Raw genomic sequence first — 20,839 nt, 5'->3', positions numbered from 1 at the left:
ACAGTGGCTAGGAAATGATATTCAGGAATTCATTATATTTGAGCTTGCTTTTTTATAAATAAATTTAAGAAAATTTATTTAAAAATATATTAGAGTAGATTCGAGTTACAAAGCAAAGCACATAAAATGGCTTCTTTATTAAAACATAAGCTTTGATTACATGATCATAAAATATTCTTTCCTTGAGATTCCTGGCAAACTTAATGCTTTTTTTTTCAACTCTAAGAATGTTCTTGTAATTTAATTTTAAAACAAATGGTAGTTTTGCCATCAACATCAGAGAACACTAGTCGTCTATCCTCTGTGACTCCACGTTCCCGTCCTTTCCTAGCAGTACCATGCTAGCAGCCTTTTTTAATTAAAAAAAAAAAAACACCCTAATTTGCACACCCTGTTTCACTCAGCACATAACGGAATCATTTCCTATGTGAATAGTTCTACATGGACTTGTGGACTATACCGGGGAGAAACCTTTAGAAACACCAGCAATCTAAATTTAAAATGTTCTGTAAACAACAACAATTAATACCTGATATAGAAATATTACATTGCAATTCATTTTCCTCCTTTCTGGCAGAGTATGTAAGGAACAGTGGATTACATGCAGCTGAATCTGTCTAGTGGAGTTGGTGCCTATTTTCACAGTAGACATTCTTCTTTCCTGGCACACCTGGGGACCTGCTGCAGTCTCACCAGGTGTCTGAATCCCCAGCTTTCACTTGAAAGCAAAGCACCACAAAGAAAACTAGGATGCATTGCGTGTTAAAATAAAATCAAGCACATTTAGCAAGCTGCATTCAGTCACTGTGTTGGCCTTTGGGTAGCAGTACACTTTTAAACCACCAATGGTGTTGCACTTTTTCTGGTAAAACCTTTAAAAAAAAAAAACCTCTTTAGGCGAAGTCTCCTCTCCTCTCCTCTCCTCTCCTCTCCTCACATAATTATTTATTTAAAATTCATCAAACATTGCTGAGTGTCACATTCTCAAAAATGTATTTCCATCTGTATTTGTCTAATTTGTACTAAGAAATATTTAAATCCAAAAAGAGATTTTTCTGCATGACTAAATAAATCAAATAAATGAAAATATCAATGATGTGACATTCCACTATAGACACCATCTAGAGGATGATGTCAACATGTTTTCCTAACATTAATATTTTATCTCTAACAACACTCACAAGACCTACTGTATAATAAAACATAGTTTTGCACCTTCTTTCTCCCCCCCCCATTTTTCCATTTTAAACCATGTTTATTATTCCTCATCATGAGAAAGTGATGGAGAAGGAAAGAAGAAGCTCTTTTTATAAACTAGATACCTGATGGGACTGTTTTCCCCAAACTTTGTTTTTGGTCAGTTCAAATCTGACATCCTTACTTAACCTGAATGATACTTTTTGCTTTCAATAATCATTCTGGATATGAAGAACTAGACTAAGTTTCTTTTCAAAATAAGACAGGCAGAATCTGAAGCAAAAATTTTAATACTATTTAGTTGAGATACAATAAAGTTGAGTTAAAATACTTAAACCCCACTGAAAAAGAGTTTTGTGTCACCCTCAGTAAAATGCACATATATTGTATGTTCTGGCCTTTAGCTGAGTGGGGCATGCTTTGTGGAGGGCTGATGAGAGTGAGAGAGGATAGAGCAGATACATCAGCAAAGACTTCATGGTATATGAAATCCAGCATCATATTAAAGCAATGCCAAACCCTATCGGATTGAGCTGGGAGGTTTTTGTGATGTTCCAAATTCACACACTGCGTAATCTGGAATCTGCATAAACTCATCAAGGCATTGCAGAGCTTGCAATTTGTTGAGTCTGCCTTGGTCACAAGGGGAATGGGAATGGATGATCCTTCAGGTGGAGCTTTATAACCTGGGATAGAAATGTGTCTTCAGGGAAGCTAAAAAGCTAGGAAAGGCAAGCACATAAACGCTGGCTGGGGTCTGCATCTCTACAGTTACAACTAGTGCACTCATACAGCTGAACTCCAGGAATATGTTTAAAAGAAGTACCACACGTACTGCTGCTCCTGCTGAGCAGCGACTTTCCATCCGCTATTTGTTAACATTTAGGAGCGGTGTTCGTCTCATGGATTTGTTCTATGTTGTCTGTAGGCATGGCACGAGAAAGAAAAACCACTGCTGCTGTAAAACAGCAGCTAAAGCCTAAGGGCTCAAACCTGCAAATGGTGGGGGGTATATCCCTTAATATGGAGCATTAGGGGGTTAATGTTATATTTTTCCTAATGCCATAAACTGTATTTTCTATTTGATATATTGGCTGATGGCCAGAATGAAGTTACATGCTTTTGTCAGAACAAACAAAATCTGGACTGCCACATCAGTGCAGTCCGTGTCTTCTTAGTCTCAAATCCCTTTTTTTCTAGCAATGTCCAGAGTGGCATGTGTTTTGCAGAAGGGCTTCTGTAATTTTAAACCAACGTAATGAAACCGTGGATGTTTTTGTTATCCATAAAAATGGGTAATTTATGTACCTGAACTTCTCAAATGAAGGTATCTTGTGGCAATCAGTTTTGCTTTGTTGTAGAAAGAACATGCCCTTGTCATTATCAAATATTTTGGCTTTTGGTTTCATTTGAAGTTTTGTTTTTCAAGCATTCACATTGCTCCTCTATGACATTTGTGACTACATATATCTGTGCCATAAGCCACCGCCTTCATCTCCTTTCAAATTACATCATATATGATATTGGGAAAAAAGGTGGCTCTGAACACTGTAAAACTTCTCCCATCTGATCTTAAAATGACCTGGGCACAGTATCTGAAGATTTTTATTTTCTGTAAAATTTGACAGTTTGGTTATGTTTTTGGTATATGGAAAACAGACAGGGGAAACCCCTTATATTTCCCCTATAAAAGCAATTATTTTCAATTTTTGCCTTTGCACAGCTCAACAGCCATAATGGGGAAAAGGAAATGTAAAGAGAAAAAAAACTTTGAAGAAAATCTTTAAGAGGACTTGTACAAGGACAGTCTGAATCTTAACATAGATTGCAGGTGAACTCCCGCATCAGTTTCCTTGAAAATGCCACTGAATGTCAGTTGTGCTCCGTAAAATTAAGACTTTGCAGTTATATATGACTTTTCATCGTAGGACCTCACATCATGTTACAAACATTAATTAATTAAGTCTCAGGATATCCCCCTGTGTTACTGTGTGCAGCTTCAGGAAACTATCATTACTGTTTTAGATCCCATTTTACACAGGTACAATAGATGTGTCATATTATTGTTAAATGCAAGCTTACTTTATTCCCTTTTCTCAATCATTGAGTCCTTGTCTCTCACCCAACACATGCAAAAAAGAGCAGTTCTAACTGCTGCTAAGTAGAGGAAGATAACACAGCCTCAAGGCAATTCACAGCTTTAAATCCCTGCTTTCTGCCAAGACAATGGAAAATAAAAGCAACATTTTAAAGGAGACTAAAAGGTTTTTACTTCCTACTGTTTTATTCTTTTTTCTCTGCCTTGTACTGAACAGTCCTAGCTTTTCATTCAAGCTTTGCCTGCTATGTATGTAGTCACTTCTAAGAGATATTAAAAGGTAAGCATAAACAATTTACTTGGAGCTACACTATCAAGTCCAAAGTTTAGTCTGAATATGTGGCTGAGCTTAAAATGTCACCTTTAAAATGAACTGGGTATTTTAAAAAATGATGGGCCAAAAAGTATACAAACCCCTCTCTCTTGAAAGGCTTTCCTTCAGCAGGTTTTTCATTGCTTTCCTTCCCTTAATGCTTCACACTTCCTACATGAAAATACCTGCTCTCCAAATAGGGACAGACTGAAAGTAAATGAAAGCATGCAGGTAGCAGTTTGGGAAAGGTGCGGTCCAATTACACCAATCCGTGCCAGGAAAAAGAGATTCGCTCTGCACCTTTTTGTGCAGAGCAGTCGCTCTCGGCAGAAGGCCAGAAGCACACTGCTTATGCAGGTAGGGATGCCCCCTCTCCCTTCTGTAGCTGCAGGAAAGTTCAGCCTATCTTCTGAATATTAGCAGGGAATATTGTCTAGTCGTATATTTAGGTGTACATTTTGGGGACATATTCCTCAGCAGAGCACAGCTTCCCATCCAAATAGTGACAGGTTCAGCAGACATCTGACTCCTTCCTTCCAGTACTTGCGGGATGTTCCCCCAAGTTTGGAGTAGGGGATTGCTACGGGGGATGCCTGCCCCTACTGGTCATATAAGCTAGTGGAAAGCCTCAACAAGTAGCCTGAGAAGGCTCCCGTGTCACACGATGGTAAGAACAGGAAAATCCTGTTTTCCCATTGCAGCTACTATGGACTGCACTGTTGATGAAAATAATGAGGTCTAATAAAGATTACGTTATATATTGTTGTGCCCCTTAGCAGTTATGTCTTGCCATATGAAGGCTCAGAATCAATTACACACCAAGAAAAGAGTTCAAAAGGAGACAGGAAGAAAGAGTGGTTATAGATTTTGGTGGACTAACTGGGAGAGAAGCTGCTTGCAGGTTTAATGTCTTGAAACCAAGTGATGCCAATGGATAGATACAGCTACAGTCCCCTCTAGCTTAAGCTTCCTCAGGCACAAAGTTGGGAAGAAACTCACCTTGACACAGCATATGAAACAGTGTCTGCCCATTCCCTTTTTTTTATGCTGTCAGACCAACACTAAATTCATATACATACACAGAAAAGTAGACACACAAACCTGCTACAGTGTGAACAGGAAAAGCAGCTAGCTAGCATCACTTTTAAATGTTAATGCACAAATAAAACAGAATCTTTAATATGTCTTTTCATATGGTTACACATTCATTAGTCCTTTCTAGTGTGGCTTGGGCTTCTCAGTGCAAAGCTCCTGCCAAAAGAGCAGAAACTCTGAGCTGCTTGTGATTTGCACTAGCAAGATGCGGTAGTTAGGGAAGAGATGAAAGATGTAAATACTGAAATATTACTTGAAAACTGAAGCATAAAAAGTTTAGTTCAGATTCTGTCTTTTCCTTGGATATTTAAGTTACTTAGGGCATTAAAGTAGATCACCAAGTCAACAGGTACATAGTTAAGCTTCGTACAAAACAAATCATGCTGGTTTCAGAACTGAAAATATCTTTACAGCACATTATTGACTCCAGCATGTTAACTTGTAAATCCACTAGTTTCACTGTCTTATCTATTGATTAGCTGCATGTATGCATTTTATAAATGAACAATCCAAAAAGAAATTACTACAATTTAGTCATTTTGGGCAAGACTTGTAAATGTATTCAAGTGCTCAAAGATGAAGGTAGACACTATGAGAAACAGTCATAGCTCCCACATTCAGACACAAAACTTGTGCAGCTAGTGTCCTCAGTTACTCTCTATACTCTGTGCAGAGGAAGGGAGGTTCCTCCAAAGGGAAAGTCAGATGTTTATATTTAACTTCTGTTTTGAATAGCCCTTCAGAGGAGCCTCACTCTCTCTCAAGGCAGATTAAACAAACTAGCCTACATTAGCCATCTAAAGTAAGGTTTTAGAATTCAGAGCTGTGACTTTTGCTTAAATTCACTTAAGACTCAAAGAGCCAAGAAGCCAGTGACGATATCTTCAATCAGCACACAGCAACAGACCATACAGGTGAACTCTTACTTTTTTCTTAAGGTGAAACAGAAAACTATTGATAGCTTCAGAAGTTAAACTGCAGCTGTTTCAAAGCACTTCAAAATCAACAGAAGCTTCCTTTTGCCTTTTCAAGGATCCTGGATCAGGGTCTTCATGAACAAAACTAAATGGTGTATGTAGATGGCATTCAACCAGAACAGGGATTGGGTTTAGTTAATCCATAATATTGAAGCAAACATCCCTGACTCCTGATTTCCATGCGTAGGTCAACATGTTGGCAGTGAACTTCAGTCTGAGATGATGTTACTCAGGTCAGTGCGGTTTAAAATTTCCATTAACACCCTCAAACCAAGTATCATTACAGGGGTTTGTTAACAAAGCAATTGAAAGTGTTGTGATGCTTCTATGCAGAACCAGAAAGATGAAAAAATGCAGTATGCTAAAGAGCTGTTGCAATTTTTTGTCTCAGAAACGTCCTATTTTAAAAGCCACATGTTCTCAGCTCTATTTGTCCTCAACGGGGGGCACTGTATTTGACATCAAAGTAACTGGAGCTCAAACTATTGTGTTACCTGGTGGAAAAGGGGATGTTTTTCTTCTCATTTGCTCTCAGGGTCTCTTTTCAGTCATTTTAGGCCAGGACTTTCCAGTAACATTAAGCACAGCACTTAAATATGTCACTGTCTTAAGCTACAACTATAGCATAAATCTCATGATCTATTGGTACATCACTGGTCTAGCGTTTCTAGCATAGACTAGCATTAGAGAAAATCTAAATTATCATCTGTCTTGAACCCCTGAAGAGAAAACAATAAAAAATAATTTTATGATGCCATAATGACAAGAATAATACTTCACTTCATCTGGGAAAAGATGTCTTCCAGACTTGTCATTAATTCTTTTTTAAAGCCTGTTGAAATATAAGAGCTCTGCAAAGTTTCATTCATTTTGTTTGTGCAGAGTAAAGTTTTCTTTATAGCAAAAATACAGAAAATTTATCCCTGCAAGGAGTCTACTTCCCTCAGTCTCTTGCTATATTAAATCTGCATTTGCAATTCTGATTATGTGGGACAACTGTAAACTTGGTGCCTTTTTTTGAGCCACTAGAGTAGCATCTCCACACTGCATGGAGGATTTGGCTCAGGCTAGGAACTCTGCTCTGGATGGGAAAAAAGAACTGGTGCATTCAAACCTGCAGCAAACGGACTTTGAAAAGTATTTGGAGCAAAATTCAGAAGCAAAATGAGTAATGATTTGTGGTATGCCCCAGTAGGTTAAATAGATACTGGGACCTACGGTCATCTTCCTGTTGTGAATATATGACTCCTCAGAGCCATTCTGGCACACAGACAACACACACTCCAGGTGTCTCACTCAGATGGACCATACCCCAGCAGTAACATCCGTATCTAAGTTAGGGTGGTGTGGGCACAGAAGCGTTTAGAAGACACACGTGCTACATAAAGAAGGAAGGTGGAGCAGCCGTGGATTAGTTTAAAAAAGGCATCCTACAGCTACAGAGTCAAAGAGCTTAGGGGAGGCTACTGTGCTGCACGTCCAGCTGCTGCTCTTGCACCAGTCATAGGTTGCCTTAAGTGGACATGTAAGTGTTTGTTTGTCTCCTAAGGCTTTGCCTGCGTAACTACACAGCCTCCAGCAATATAAGACCTTTAAAGGACATTATCTGACTGAAGCAGAGTCCTGCCTGTTGTAAGGACTGCAGGACCCACAGAATATCTGGAAGTAGAAACAAGTTCCTAACAAAAATCTGAAAAAGACAGAAGTTATTTTCTACTAGACCCTCAGGATGGGAATTAATTCCCGCTCCCTATATCACTATCACAGTCTCTAAATGTGCTCTCAGGAAGGAAGGCTTGTGAAGGGAAAGGAAGGGAGGAAGAAACAGTTTCCGCAGTTTTGGTGGAGGGAGTAAAGCAGCCTGCAGTTGCCAGAGGTATAACAGATGATGTTTGATGCCCTAAAGGCTGTAACACGGCACCTGCTAATAAGGTGAAAAAAAAAAAATTCTGAATCTGGTAGCAACTTTGGCAGGGGTTCTTCCAGCAAGCCCTCCTCTTCATGGGTAGAAACCTTCTCTCCATGCTCATAGTTTTTCTTGGCACTCATAAAGCAGTTCAATGAGCATATCCTTTCCAAATCTTCCAGCCTGTCAGATGCTGGTGGAGGGACATCTGTACCAATCTCTTTCTTTAAAGACTGAAGAGATTTTATTTGATGAATGCTAAAGAAACAGACTTAAAAATACAATAATTTTTTTACAGTTAAACAATAAAATCCATCCATTATGGGTGCATGTGAGCAGAGTACAATACATTTAGATGTTCCAGATCCCATTTGCCATGCATTTCTGTAACTTTAGTCAGATAAAAAGTTCAAGGTGCTGAGGGAAATACTCGTACTTTGTGATGGGATAAACTCATAAATTGGTCTTTGTGTCCTCCTAATACAGACTACATGTATATACAAGCATTGTACATAGGAAACTTTCAGACTACCATCCTCACAAGAGTCTACTACTTTCTGCTTTTGGTTTCTTTGCAAACAAACCAACCAACCAATGAACCAACCATTAATTACTTATGTTTTGGTGCTTTCACTTGTGATTGTACTGGTACTGAGAAGCAGGAAGGACAGATACAAAGACTGTTTTGAACTTTATTGAATCTGATTAACCGTCTGGTTTGGGCTCAATTTAAATTTGTCATGAGTAAAAGTCCCCTGTCATCTTTTCCCTGTTCCACACACAAATGAGATCTTCACACAATTCAGAAACTGTGCTAGGTTTGAAGACAAATGCAAGAGCTGCCTGTAAGCTCATTCACCAACTAGCCAACCCCGTCAGCTAACTTGCAATCTCCCTTCTTCCATTCATCTGTTCGACATCGCTCAGTTGTGTTTTCAACATTGTCAAAACACATTTCAACCAGCATGAAGATCTAGCAGGAACTGGGTGCCCTTGCGAGGGTGTGGAAGTTTCTGTCTTCAAAGGTGCACGGGCAGGGGAAGCAGCAGCTCCACCTGCTCAGTAGACCCAGAGTGATGCGGTCCAAGGGAGGGAGGGAGGGATGGCAGTGGTGGGGCGCAGGACCCCTTGGTTTCCAGCAGCCACTTCTACAAAACCGGTGCAGACCGCTCCGAGTGCACCTCCCCTGAACCACTGATGTGCGCCCAGTCAGCCAGATCCCAAGCTGGTAATATGGCTGTGCTACGTTATTTTACCAAAAGGTCTGGCATATATGAACTATTAAAATCTGCACATGGTTAAAAGTAGAAGTGGTCAAACTCAATATGCCAAATAGCATTTATTATAAACTTATGTGGCTTTTCCTCTTTGTATGGCCATCTCAGAGTTTTTTCTTTACAAACTGAAGAGTTGGATGAGCGTTTTTGAAATGAAATCTCATTGGCTAATTATTCACTTTATTTATTTACAATTTAATTTCCACATTGTATGATGAATCACCAGAATCTGTCAGTAACGCATCTGCTGACTGGATAACTACTTTAATTTTGTTTTTAATAACAAATAAGTTACAGTTATTTTTAATAAACAAATTTTTAGGATTGCTAACTGTTAGTAAAATTCACAGAGCTTTTGAGCTTTGAAACTATTTTAATACTCTGCAATTCTCCAAACAGTCTGAAAAACAACAGAAAGTCCCATTATGATCCAAAAGAATAAAAACAATGCTTCAGTTTGAAAAGAGAGTCACATTTTGGATTCCTTTTTCATACCCGGTTAACTTTATATACAGTTACAGTATAATGTGATAGTAAATTTATACCCCTCCATTGTCACCCGTTCAAAATGCATCGCAATATTCAGTAATTTTTTTCTGTTTTTAAATCTCCATCAGAGCCTGTGTGAGAACTGGAATAAATAAGCAGCCACGTTTTCCCATACTGGAAAAGTTCCAGAAGGGAAAGGGCTCTTGACATTACAGAGCTAAAGGAGTTTTCAAGACACTTTCTATTTCCATACTCGTTCTTTTGTATGCTAGGTTGCCTGCCATTATGTTTATGTAATTCTGACAGTGTTCTTAATGACACACTAACAGATTGTAAAACACGCTGCTGGCATTTACTTGTTTTTTATATTTTTAAAACAATGTCCTTCATGTAACAGTAGTTAAGCGCGGCAGAAGGACATCATTAGAGCCATGGTTAAACTGTAATTTACACCATTAGGAAGGCAGGAGCAATTTTTATTGCCTGGCAATTTTCTTGCTGAAATATTTGGACCATATGGCTCAATTTGTGTAATAACCTTAATTTCAGCACCCTTCAGGTCTGCCTCCATCTCCTACGGAATGGTAAAATGCGGTTTAGCAGAAAAGGCAACTGTCTATACTTAGAGAGTTGAGATTAATAACATGTCACGTCCTGTTTTTGGTGAAGGAATTCGAACAGCAGCCAGATGGTATCTCTACAAATAACTGTCAGGGGTCTTGATCTAATCAATACAATGTATTAATACATCTCCCTTCGCTGCTTCTCGAGGGGCTAGTGTGCAACATCTGGAAAGATTGGGGGGACCGCCAAGTAGAAAGCTGATCCTTTTCAGAATCAAACTGAGCCCAATTAATTTTTCATGTATACTTGATAACTGTTTCATAATGAGCTATGCGTCTTGACGGAGTTAGGGTTGGCGGCATGAGCGGCTTGTGCTTCCTATCCCCATTCAGTCCACTTACAGAAACCAACCCATTAATCAAACTATCTGGCATAAAACTGAAATCTCAGCTCAGCAAGAGATCAATAACCATCCTTAAAAAAAAAAAAAAGGCAACAACAAAGACCCCACCACAGAACAAGGCTTTAGTGGGCAAAAGCATCCAGGCATGACATTAGTAATTACTTTAACAAAAACCAAAACTCAGAGCCATACTCACCTGACAGGCACCTATAACATAGAATTTAATATTAGCTTCCTGTCAAAAAGTAACATTTAAGTCCATTAAAAATACACTGCCATTCTGCTTTCTAGATACAGAGGCCATCTGGCCCCTATTCACCATAATTGCTATTATAGTCTCAAAAATAATATTTATATAGTGCTGCAAATGAACAGACAGACACCCATTCCCACTCCCAAAGAGCTTTCTGTCGACAAACTCATGTTTTTGCACTGTGAAACAATAAGGGTCTCACCCCCTAAAAAAAGAGTGTGGCAAGATTATACATGCATTCCAGTGCTTTTTGTAAAGTCTGAAAGGAGGAGAGAGAGAGGTCACTTGGCAGGCAGAAAATGGGAAACTGCAACAAGCATAGGGGAGATGAGCTTGAATGAGGCTGTGAAGCTGAGTGATGGGAATGGATTCAAAAGGGAGCAGTAAAGAGAAAGGACAGGAGGTCAGCTGAGAATACTAAACTTATCTTGCGTAGGACACCCAACGGCTGTTTGATGAGAATGACTTTGGTGACTGTAGACCTGGATTAGATTCAAATGGAGTCCCCAGCGGTACAAGGCTCTATATTATATTACCAATTCCCATGAGTCATATGGCTTGCTCTTGCTTTTTTTAAAAAGAGGCCCTGTTTATTAAAACTACACACTGCTTGTTAAAATACACTATGAAATATAAGCATATGACATAACACTTCTCAGCCAATTTGAATACAAGACCTTATCTGTGGAGGGGTGTGGGGCAGGGGGATGGGATGGGGGGGTGGGGAATGGCCTTTCTAATTATCAGCTGAAGAATTCCTGTATCTGGAGCTGTTGGGCATGACCCTGGGGATTTTAGGAAGCTGCCCTATGACTTTACCAACAAAGGGAGTTATCTTGGAGTTGCCTGATATATCCACTTAAGAATGTTGGTTAAATGTGAATTAAAATCTAGTCAAATCCAATTAAGCATTTTTAAACAGATATCTAATTCGAAAAACAGCTGTACACATTACCCAACAAATTTCTGCCGCCCCTCCTCCATTTTTATTCACTACTTATATATCAAAAAGCATCTGTAGCTTACCAAAACCTTGTTATTAAAGCAGATTTAGTGCAGTCACACACAATATGGTGCAAAGAGAAGTGTCCCTCATATTATATCTTCCTATCAAACTATACTTAATAAGGTGAAGGTTTGTGGGGGTTTCTGCTTTATTTTGTTTTTACAAACTAGAAACAACCCTGTCAATGGTGTTTTTCCACACTGCCTGATTAGCTTAATCTTATGCTCACAACTGAAATGCAAGACTTACAAAAAAACATCGTAGAGAAAAGCATAAATATAAAGCATATATAAAAACATATATAGAGAAACAGCATATGGAGCATTTATACAATCTCATTTTAGGCATCTACCTTCAGTCTTTGTCATGTGGTCACCTATTCTCTTATGAATGCAGGTGCACAAACTGAAAAGGTTACCACTACCAGACTGCTGCCCACCACCATCTTTCTGTCAGAGGGTACCATCTTTTAAATCTGTCAACCTGAAAAATCCCTTTGGGTGGGTTAGGAAAGACCAGCTGATTAATTAGCTTAAAATCATCCATCTTCTTTTGACTGACACATGCCAGTAGTGGCACACAAGTGCACTAGAGGAAAGCAGCTTCGTGTGGACAGTTGCAGCCCAAGGACAGTAAATGTCCATGCCTTAGATGTTCCGGAGGTTTCATGGCCTATAGAGGATATTAATGCTCCTAAGTAGGTTAGATGCCTGAAGTCAGACACTGTAAATATCCCTCAAAAGACCTAGTTCTACGTGTGTTTCACTCATCAAAAAAAGACCTATGGAATGTGTGAAAACTGGATCTTGCACAAGGAGAACTCCAAGGATAAAATACACCAGATATTTCCAAATAGGTAACTAATTTATTTGTAGAAAAAATTACCTATTGATCCAGGCACTCTGGTCTAGTTCAATCTAGAGTGTGTGATTAGGCATGGTCAGACATAACCCAATCAGTGTTTTTACTTCTGGTCTAAAAATTTATCGAAGGGCAAAGTTGTGTTAACTTCATGTTGCATATTGAATTAGGGAGAAAATATTCAAGAAAAAATGTAATGAAATAAACTCTTTTGCTGTAACCTTCACTAATTCAAATCACCATTTGCCTGACAACATATTAAGACCTCACAGACACCAGATAAACCTTTCCCTGCTACCCTGCATCCTAACTCGCAAGGATTCTTTCAGGTCTTGGCAGAGTTCCAGGAGGGTCTAACGCTGTCTTTCTGCAGCTGCCGAAAGCATCCAGGAGACACTGAAGTGGCCTTGGTTACAGCAAGGTTGGTATAAATAAAAGAACTGAAGCCTCTCTCTTTCTCTCTCACCATTCTCATCCAGTTCTATTGCCACAGTACTTCAAAATCATCAAAGTTGTGCAACAATCCATTTCATCCTTTCTGCTCTAATTAGGCAATTCTACATGTCTGTCTTGATAGGTGGGGCTTACTGAAGCACTTAATCAGTTTCTGGAGGGGCATCGTAGTGCCAATCCAAATGCTTATTTAAACAGAGCTGTAGTGCCAAATCCAGCATATTCTGCAGCAGCATGGAAACAACAGAATCTGTGAGACACAGATTGCCTCACACACTTTTTTTTTTTTTTTTAGCAGCCTTCAATGTGAAGGAGCAGTTGTCCTGCATTCATCCTGTGTAAGCTTCACAGGTCTAGAGATTAAAACACGGGAAACATTTTCTATTATTGGGCTTTCCTGGCAAATAAAACACTTACAGCAATTCCAGTACAAGCCCTTCCTGAAACTGTGCTAACGAGGCTTTGAATCTTAAAAACTGCATTTAAATCAAATGATTCATTTGCAAACCCATCACATACAGCACACACATAGTAGGTGTGGGTCATTTCATTGGAATTAGAAAGCAAATGTCTCTATACATGAGAGGTCACCAGTTGTTGTAAGTTAAAATCTTTTCACTGTTAGGCATAATTAAAATACTCTAACAGTGGTTTCAGTAATTTAAACATTGCAGTATTGTTGTAATATTTTTCTAGGCTTCAAGAGTTCACAATTGTTTGGTCCAATCAAATCTGGGAACACTGGAGAAGTTATCGCCCATCAAGGTAATTACTTTCAAGTTGAAATAATTACTCCATCAATGTTAATGGTCTTTCAACTTCAATAAAGCACTCACCTGCCGATAATCACAGCTAACCTCTTGCTCTCATGCAATTCCCTCTCTATTTAGCAGGTTATATTACAGCCGTTAGAGTGGTCACTTGTCCTGAACAGCTGCTGAATTTCACTTTGATCGGCTGTGAACCATAAAAAAATTAGTCATCTGTGTATGATTTCCCTCTAACCCATAAGCCCTTGCAGAGCTAAGGATATGATCTTTTGGCTGTATTAAGGCACTGCTGAGCAGCCATCTTGTTTCTGGTTGTGGCTACTTTCCACTCGCTAACAGCAGCACAGTAGCCTAATTAACTTTTGCCCTCCACTGCCGTTTACAGCTTTCATTCTTTGCTAAGTAGCACGTCTTCTGAATTTATGGCATATGAAGGGATTCCTCCATTTACTCTCATCTTGTTTTCTTAGAGTGCAGTCCATTTCCCAGGCGTCTGAAACAGGCATGTATAAAAAAGTTTCACCGGTCCCTCTTTGGCATATTTTTTCTTATTCTTGTGGCTATGATCTTCATTCCTTCTTCTATAAGGAAGTTGTCATGTACAGTCCTGCATACTGCACTACTGAATAATATTATGTATGAGGAAGTTAATAACTACGTGATATCTCATCTCTAATGCTGCCAAATGTTCACCGGTCTATATGAGGAAACAGAAATGAAGGATCACATACGGATATATTAAGTATTTCTGAATGTGATGAATAGAAAGGAACTAACTCTGGATGCAAGATTCCAGGTATCTGTAAAATCCTGCATAGGAGACGTGTGTATGGCAGTACTGGCCACTTAAGAGTATTTCTGATATAATATATTTTATATGGGGTTTTTCAGCAAGTAGACTTTATTTATTATTTTTACTCTGGTTATGTATTCAATATACAAATTACTGTCTGGTTATAACAACATAATCATGCAAGCCAAAGCCTCATCCTCCTACCAAAATCTCTATTATTATTGCTACTCTGCAATATGTCTACAGATTTCCCTACCACAGATGAAGCATCTGCCAAGAGGAGCTTGGCCAGTGTAGTTATATACCGTCTCCCCAAATAATGTAAGGTAAGCCAACGTATGTTCTCAACTGTTAGCGTAGCTGCATCCAAATCACAGGCTTTGCTGGTGCAGTGATATCAGCTGAGAGACGTGTTAATTTTTTACACCCCAAGCTGACATAGCTATGCCAGAAAAGCCTTGTAGGTTAAATTTGGCCTGAGCGCCTCATACTGCAAAACACATTGTGAGTAGGCCTGTGCTTCTAGGTAGGCACAGGTGTAGGATTTCCCAGGAATAAGGCCTATAATGCTTACACCTATCTCTTGCATCCTGTAACCAGCACATTGTACTTTTAGTTACACTCTGCTGAGGCAGATTTGACACACCGAGGCCTTGATTCTACCTAATAATAATGGGGGTCACTGCCCATAGCAGGCAGAGTTTTTCTTTATAACCCTCATCTCTGGATGCTTTTCCTTCTCCAAGCACATTCTAACAGCTACATATTCTTACATTTTTTACTCAACTTTTTGGCTTTGAATTCTCCTGCTCATGCTAAACAACCAAATACTTCATATAATTGTCATGGGAGAAACAGCATTACACACCCATAAAACATCTACCAAGGAAAAGTCCAAACTTACCCACAGTTTTACCTCACAGCAACATTTGGAATACAACAGTTAAAGAGCTGTGACGCTTTGATGCCATTTGGCAGGTACTGGCTTTATAATGAAATCAGCTGTGGGTCCTATGTTCACAAGCTTAAGCCCTAAGTTCACAAGAGTGAGAAGCTTGCTTTGACAATCTAGACACTTTATGCAGATTTCTGTAAATGAGAACTTACTGTCAATCCATTCCTCTATAAACACATCTGTCTCATGTTAATGCTGTCAATAAGACACTAAATACCATTCTTGCTTTAGAGGGTTAAAACGAACTGGGAAGACGTTGCGGGAGACACTTGTACTGCTGTAACCAGCCTTGACTTGACTTTGCTCTGCAAATAAACCAGAATGTCAGTTTAACTTGCTGTCACCTAACATCTGTCACTACACTCCTGGCCAAACAAGCTAGGGAAATGGGTGATACTGCTCTTTAACCGCAAAGCATCAAAACGGTTCACATGTACTTCACTTGCTTCTAATGGTGCAGGGAGATCCTCCTTTCGTTTGGGTGGCAGCAGCTTTTGCTCTCAGAACCGAGTTCTCATTTTTATCTCCATACGCAGCGTAAAATTTCAAGAGGTCAGTGATAACCTTGAGGTACCGGACAGCCATACCTTTGACACATTAATTCAAATACAGATTAATGCACTTTAACTGGGGAATTAATAGCTGCATTTTGGGAAGGCGGAATGGCTAAGTCTGTCAAATGGTTTGAAAATCCAGAAGATGCTTCTCATTTGGCTCTGGAAATGGATGGAAACGAAGCTGTCAAATTAGAACAGTCTGCAGGGATATTAGTGAGAGCTTAATTTGTATCCTGCAGTGTCATAAGGATTGTATTTCTACTTTAGGTTTTGGTCAAGCTTTATGTCCTGTGGCAGGCAACCAGGGTGCAACCGACAAGAGCAAGGGTGGTATCGGCTACCGTGATTCTAGCACTGCTTTTTTTCTGGAATAATCTAATGGGATAAGAATGGAGTATAACAGATTAAATAAAGGACCGAACTCATTTCTCGCTTAATACTTTAAGTCTTGCTTGTAACATGGAAGCTTGTGTGAGAGAATGACTAATGGCGTATCCCACGAGGGAGCTCCAATAGAGATGCTTTAGGAGATTAAATGATTTAGCCTAGTACCCCTGAAAGCTATATTTTAAAGGGGCAGGAGTTTAATCATTGGAATGCTAGTTCCTTCAATAAAATTACATTTTAATTAAAGTGTCTCATTCACAAAGCTACAGTTAAGGGTATATCAGCAATTTCGTGATAAAATTCTATTTTTAAGGGGTTATAACTTTGAAAGTTGGTGTCCAGGTTTTTGCCTGCTGGGATAATTGACCTGACCTCCTGAAGATATCTTTGATAACAGGACTCTGTGCACTTTACGTCAATAACTTTGATTCAAAGCTTTAGCTGTTCTGCTATATTCAGAACAGGTAGGATTCAGATCTCAGCTCCTCAGTATAAATCAGCAACAACTCTACTGAGTTAACGTAGTTGCAACAGCTTAAAGTGAGTGCAACTGATAGAAGAGCCGTGCAGAAAGATTTCTCCCCAAAGGGCAGTGTAATATTTAAAAATAAAAAAGGGTAGCAAAAATAATAATCGATAAATGTTCACGACAAAGGACAGTAGAAAAAACATGCAAGTCAGCTTCGCTGCAACACTAGTAGAACAACTATACAAATGCTGCCAGAATGTCATTTTGATTCAGGATAGTGTTTGGGGAAAATAAAGGATTTTGGAGCCAGGAAAATACTAATTCAGTAAATAATAGCTTGTTAATTTGAAAGGCTTTTAACTGATGCTGTTAAAGAAACACACTGTGGCAACATTATTTAAAAGGCCGTTTTGGTAGGTTTTATTACCCACAATACAACCATCTTGGACATTTTCTGTTGTTGTTGGCATGCTTAGAAGACATTGCAATGCATGACCGGCCAGGTCAATTCCGATGCTCAGCAACACATTGCACGCTGCTGAAGCAGAGTATTAGGAGAAGCCCTGCCATTTCGCTGGTTTTGAAATGTTAGGTGTCCCATCACAAATATGATTGTGATCATTTTTTTTAAAACAAGTGAAGGGAGCTAAGTACCAAAATCCTACTGAAGTTCAATAACTTTAAAATCCCAATCTACTTTTTAAAACCTAACATACTGTAAATGAGAGTGCAACGATTTCAGAAGCCAAAGTATATATTCCTATCATTCAGTTCAGGACCTGTTTTCTTTTTCAGAAAAAGATGTATTACAAACTTAATCCGTTTAGACTTCCAGGAAGCTAGACACAAAACTGCTTTGGAACCACATGATCACAAGAGTATATAAGATTACTGAGCCAGAAACTTCTCCCACCTTGTCATGTTGAGATTTGTCTAAGGGAGTTACTTAAGGGTTACTATTGGGTATTCCAGAGAAGCTCTTTAGGATCCTACTTGAATGTCAAACAGAGACTTTATAATTGGGGTAATTAAGAATTTAGGGGATTTCTGGTGTTACTTAATACCAACTTGGCCTATGAATATCATTTAGGGAAAATTCTAGGTTTATGAAATTGAGGTGGCGCGGCTGAGGAAACCCAACTTTATTACAACCTCCTTAAACATTTTCTAAAACTTATTTTCAAGAGGCAGCCAAGTACAGCAGCTATCCTAATACACAGCAGTTCAGTTCAACTATCTATAAGCTGTCTTTCTATAGAAAGACTAGAATGTAATATATAGGTGGGAGGAGCCGTGGTAACTGCACAAACTATAACCACTTCTGTCACTGATTTACATAACATGTTAGTCGGTTCACAAAACAACCTGCCCTTTCCTGAGTCTAACTCTCTACATACTGAATAGAAACGTAAAATTTACAGACATCCATGTTTGGAAAGTCCCTTGAAGGGAAAGACATGTTAGCAGTGCAAAGTAACGTTCTAATATAAGTACATGTAACGAAAGTAAAAGTAGATCTGCTTTTATTACTGACGAATTATGAGGGGAACATGCAAATGCATATATGAACTATGTCGTTACTAATGAATTCATTCACTTTGTGATTCCAACTGAATTACAAAACTAGAATTATATGCAAGGAGGACTGATTTGGTTGTTCTTTGTGCAGATCCTGTGAAACTATTTCAACAGTCAGACAAAAAGCTCAGGATAGTATTTTCAGAGCGAGGCTGACAAAGTTAGATGCATGTGCTTAATTCCTCCAGACATGATCCATCTATGCTTTCAAGTAACCTCCTTGCCTCTACCAGGAATTAGATATTAATGTGAAATGTTTCAGTCTGCACTGGGCCAAACACAAAATTTAAACCAACAAAACTACTGGCAATTGGAAACCCCACTTTTCCAATCAGTGTTAAATGAGATTTTAAAATACCACAGAGATCAAAGCAGAGTAAAAACAACTTAAAACTGGTTTTGTGGCCCAGTTCTTACCATTACGGTTAGTGCTGTAACAGCTGGGATGCTAAATGTTGGATCGCTGCGTTTTTCTTGATAGACTACTCGATACAAAGATATAACACCATTGGGAGAGACAGGCTGGGTCCAATTCAACTGCACTGAGTATGCACTTGTTGCTTGTGCCCAAGGGGCTCCCATGCCCCATGGGGAAGCCTCCAGAGTTTGGGTTGAAGCCCACGGGCTGTCCACTGACCCCACGGCATTTTGAGCTCTGACACGATATTCGTAGAGAGTGAAAGGCTGTAGAGCATCGGATGCGTCAATAAATTCCAAAGCTCCTTCAGCCCAGATGAACAAAAGCAGCTCTTCTTGACTGCCCACAGGACGTCTGTAATTAAATCAAAGGCAATATGTTTAAAATTGAAAATAACTTTAACAGCTCCATGGTAGTAGATCCTGAAGTTCTAAGTTCAACCTGTGCCTCAGAAAAGTACAGAACTTATTTCTATACATTACACCCACACAAGGAACTGCCTATCTATCTTTGCATCTTAAAAGCATTTCCCTGAAATTGTGTTAGGTGCTGAGTAGTGAAGAAGAGATTTTTTGAGGCAATCATTTAATTATTCTCCTTTATCTAGAAGAATACTATAAAACATGTCAAACAAGTGTGCTGTCACAGTCCGTAGTAGCAGAGTAGCAATACAACAGCATACTGTCCTTTTGGGATAGAACACATCAGATATGAGACTTTCAGAATTTAGAATGTAACATTTTAAATCCATATGTAGTTGCTAAGTAATGACTTGTATTGAAGCATGGGTGCAAGTTTCCAACGTTTCTGAAAATCAAACTATTTATGGAGTTACTCACCTCAGGATCCCTCATTTATGGAAAACTTATGGCCAATTTACTTGAGCAAAATGTTACCTAGTGAACAAGGGATAAATATTCTATCGTGCCCTCAAAACCAGCGCCATGCACTTTTAAATTCTGGTTTGCTCACAATAAATATCTCATTCGTTCTTGCAAATGGAATAAGTAATCCCTTGTGCATAAACTTAGCAGAATTTGCAGCTCCACCACAAAAACTCATTAAAATATGCCAATTTACTTGAGCAAAATGTTACCTAGTGAACAAGGGATAAATATTCTATCGTGCCCTCAAAACCAGCGCCATGCACTTTTAAATTCTGGTTTGCTCACAATAAATATCTCATTCGTTCTTGCAAATGGAATAAGTAATCCCTTGTGCATAAACTTAGCAGAATTTGCAGCTCCACCACAAAAACTCATTAAAATATCACAAGTAGTGCTTTCTGTAATAAAGTAAGTATTTTTTCCAATGCTGTCTTCGTTTAAAAATGCAAACTTAAGATATATGAAGACAATTCACTGTATTTGGCACAATGGGTTTTTATTTTTGTACATATGTGTATATATCTGTATGTACACACACACATATATATATACACATATATACATATATATAGCATTCCTACTACAGATCTGCTTGTGTTGGACCTGGTGATATTCTGAGTATCAGAGAAGATAGCAGATGATCCTCAGCCCCTTTCTAATGTGGTCCCTTCTAGTATATAATTTACAACAGTTGTAATAAGGCAAGCACTCATCTTCAAGACAGAGTTATCAAATCAATTTTTTCACTTGGCATAAAAATGTTTGTGTGAAATTAAGTTGGTTACATTTAAACACTGTGCTAAAACTCAATGATGGTTGTGCTGTACTACACATGAATTTAAGTATTTCCCCTACTCTTCTGTATCGTGTGTAAATTGTCCACTTTCATTTGGTGTTGTAATGATGTTATTTTGATTTTGGTGTGGGGAATTCTTTTTTGTTGATGTAAGTGAAGTTTGTGAGATTGTGTGAATGAATGTGGATTTTAATGATAATTCTTAAATATGTGATTCACAGAGGCGAGGGGTGGGATATATTGGGTTTGCGTGGCAAGGTTTTGGTTGCGGGGGTCTACAGGGGTGGCTTCTGTGAGAAGCTGCTAGAAGCTTCCCCCATGTCCGATAGAGCCCATA

The 20,839-nt window shown here is 38.8% G+C and overlaps 1 protein-coding gene across 1 annotated transcript in view; it reads right to left on the bottom strand.

The window, feature by feature from the left end:
- Positions 1–20,839, bottom strand: part of LOC103899194 (usherin) — a gene marked incomplete at its 5' end in the record, with an annotated part of 310,634 nt that overhangs the window by 39,013 nt on the left and 250,782 nt on the right. Inside the window, one exon of the mRNA XM_019472152.1 lies at positions 18,819–19,173. Coding sequence (XP_019327697.1) covers positions 18,819–19,173 — 355 coding nt within the window. The remainder of the gene's footprint in view (positions 1–18,818; positions 19,174–20,839) is intronic.

Source organism: Aptenodytes forsteri, unplaced genomic scaffold (genome assembly GCF_000699145.1).
Source record: "Aptenodytes forsteri isolate BGI_AS27 unplaced genomic scaffold, ASM69914v1 Scaffold195, whole genome shotgun sequence".
Classification (NCBI taxonomy): domain Eukaryota; kingdom Metazoa; phylum Chordata; class Aves; order Sphenisciformes; family Spheniscidae; genus Aptenodytes; species Aptenodytes forsteri.
This window is presented reverse-complemented; position numbering and strand designations above follow the sequence as displayed.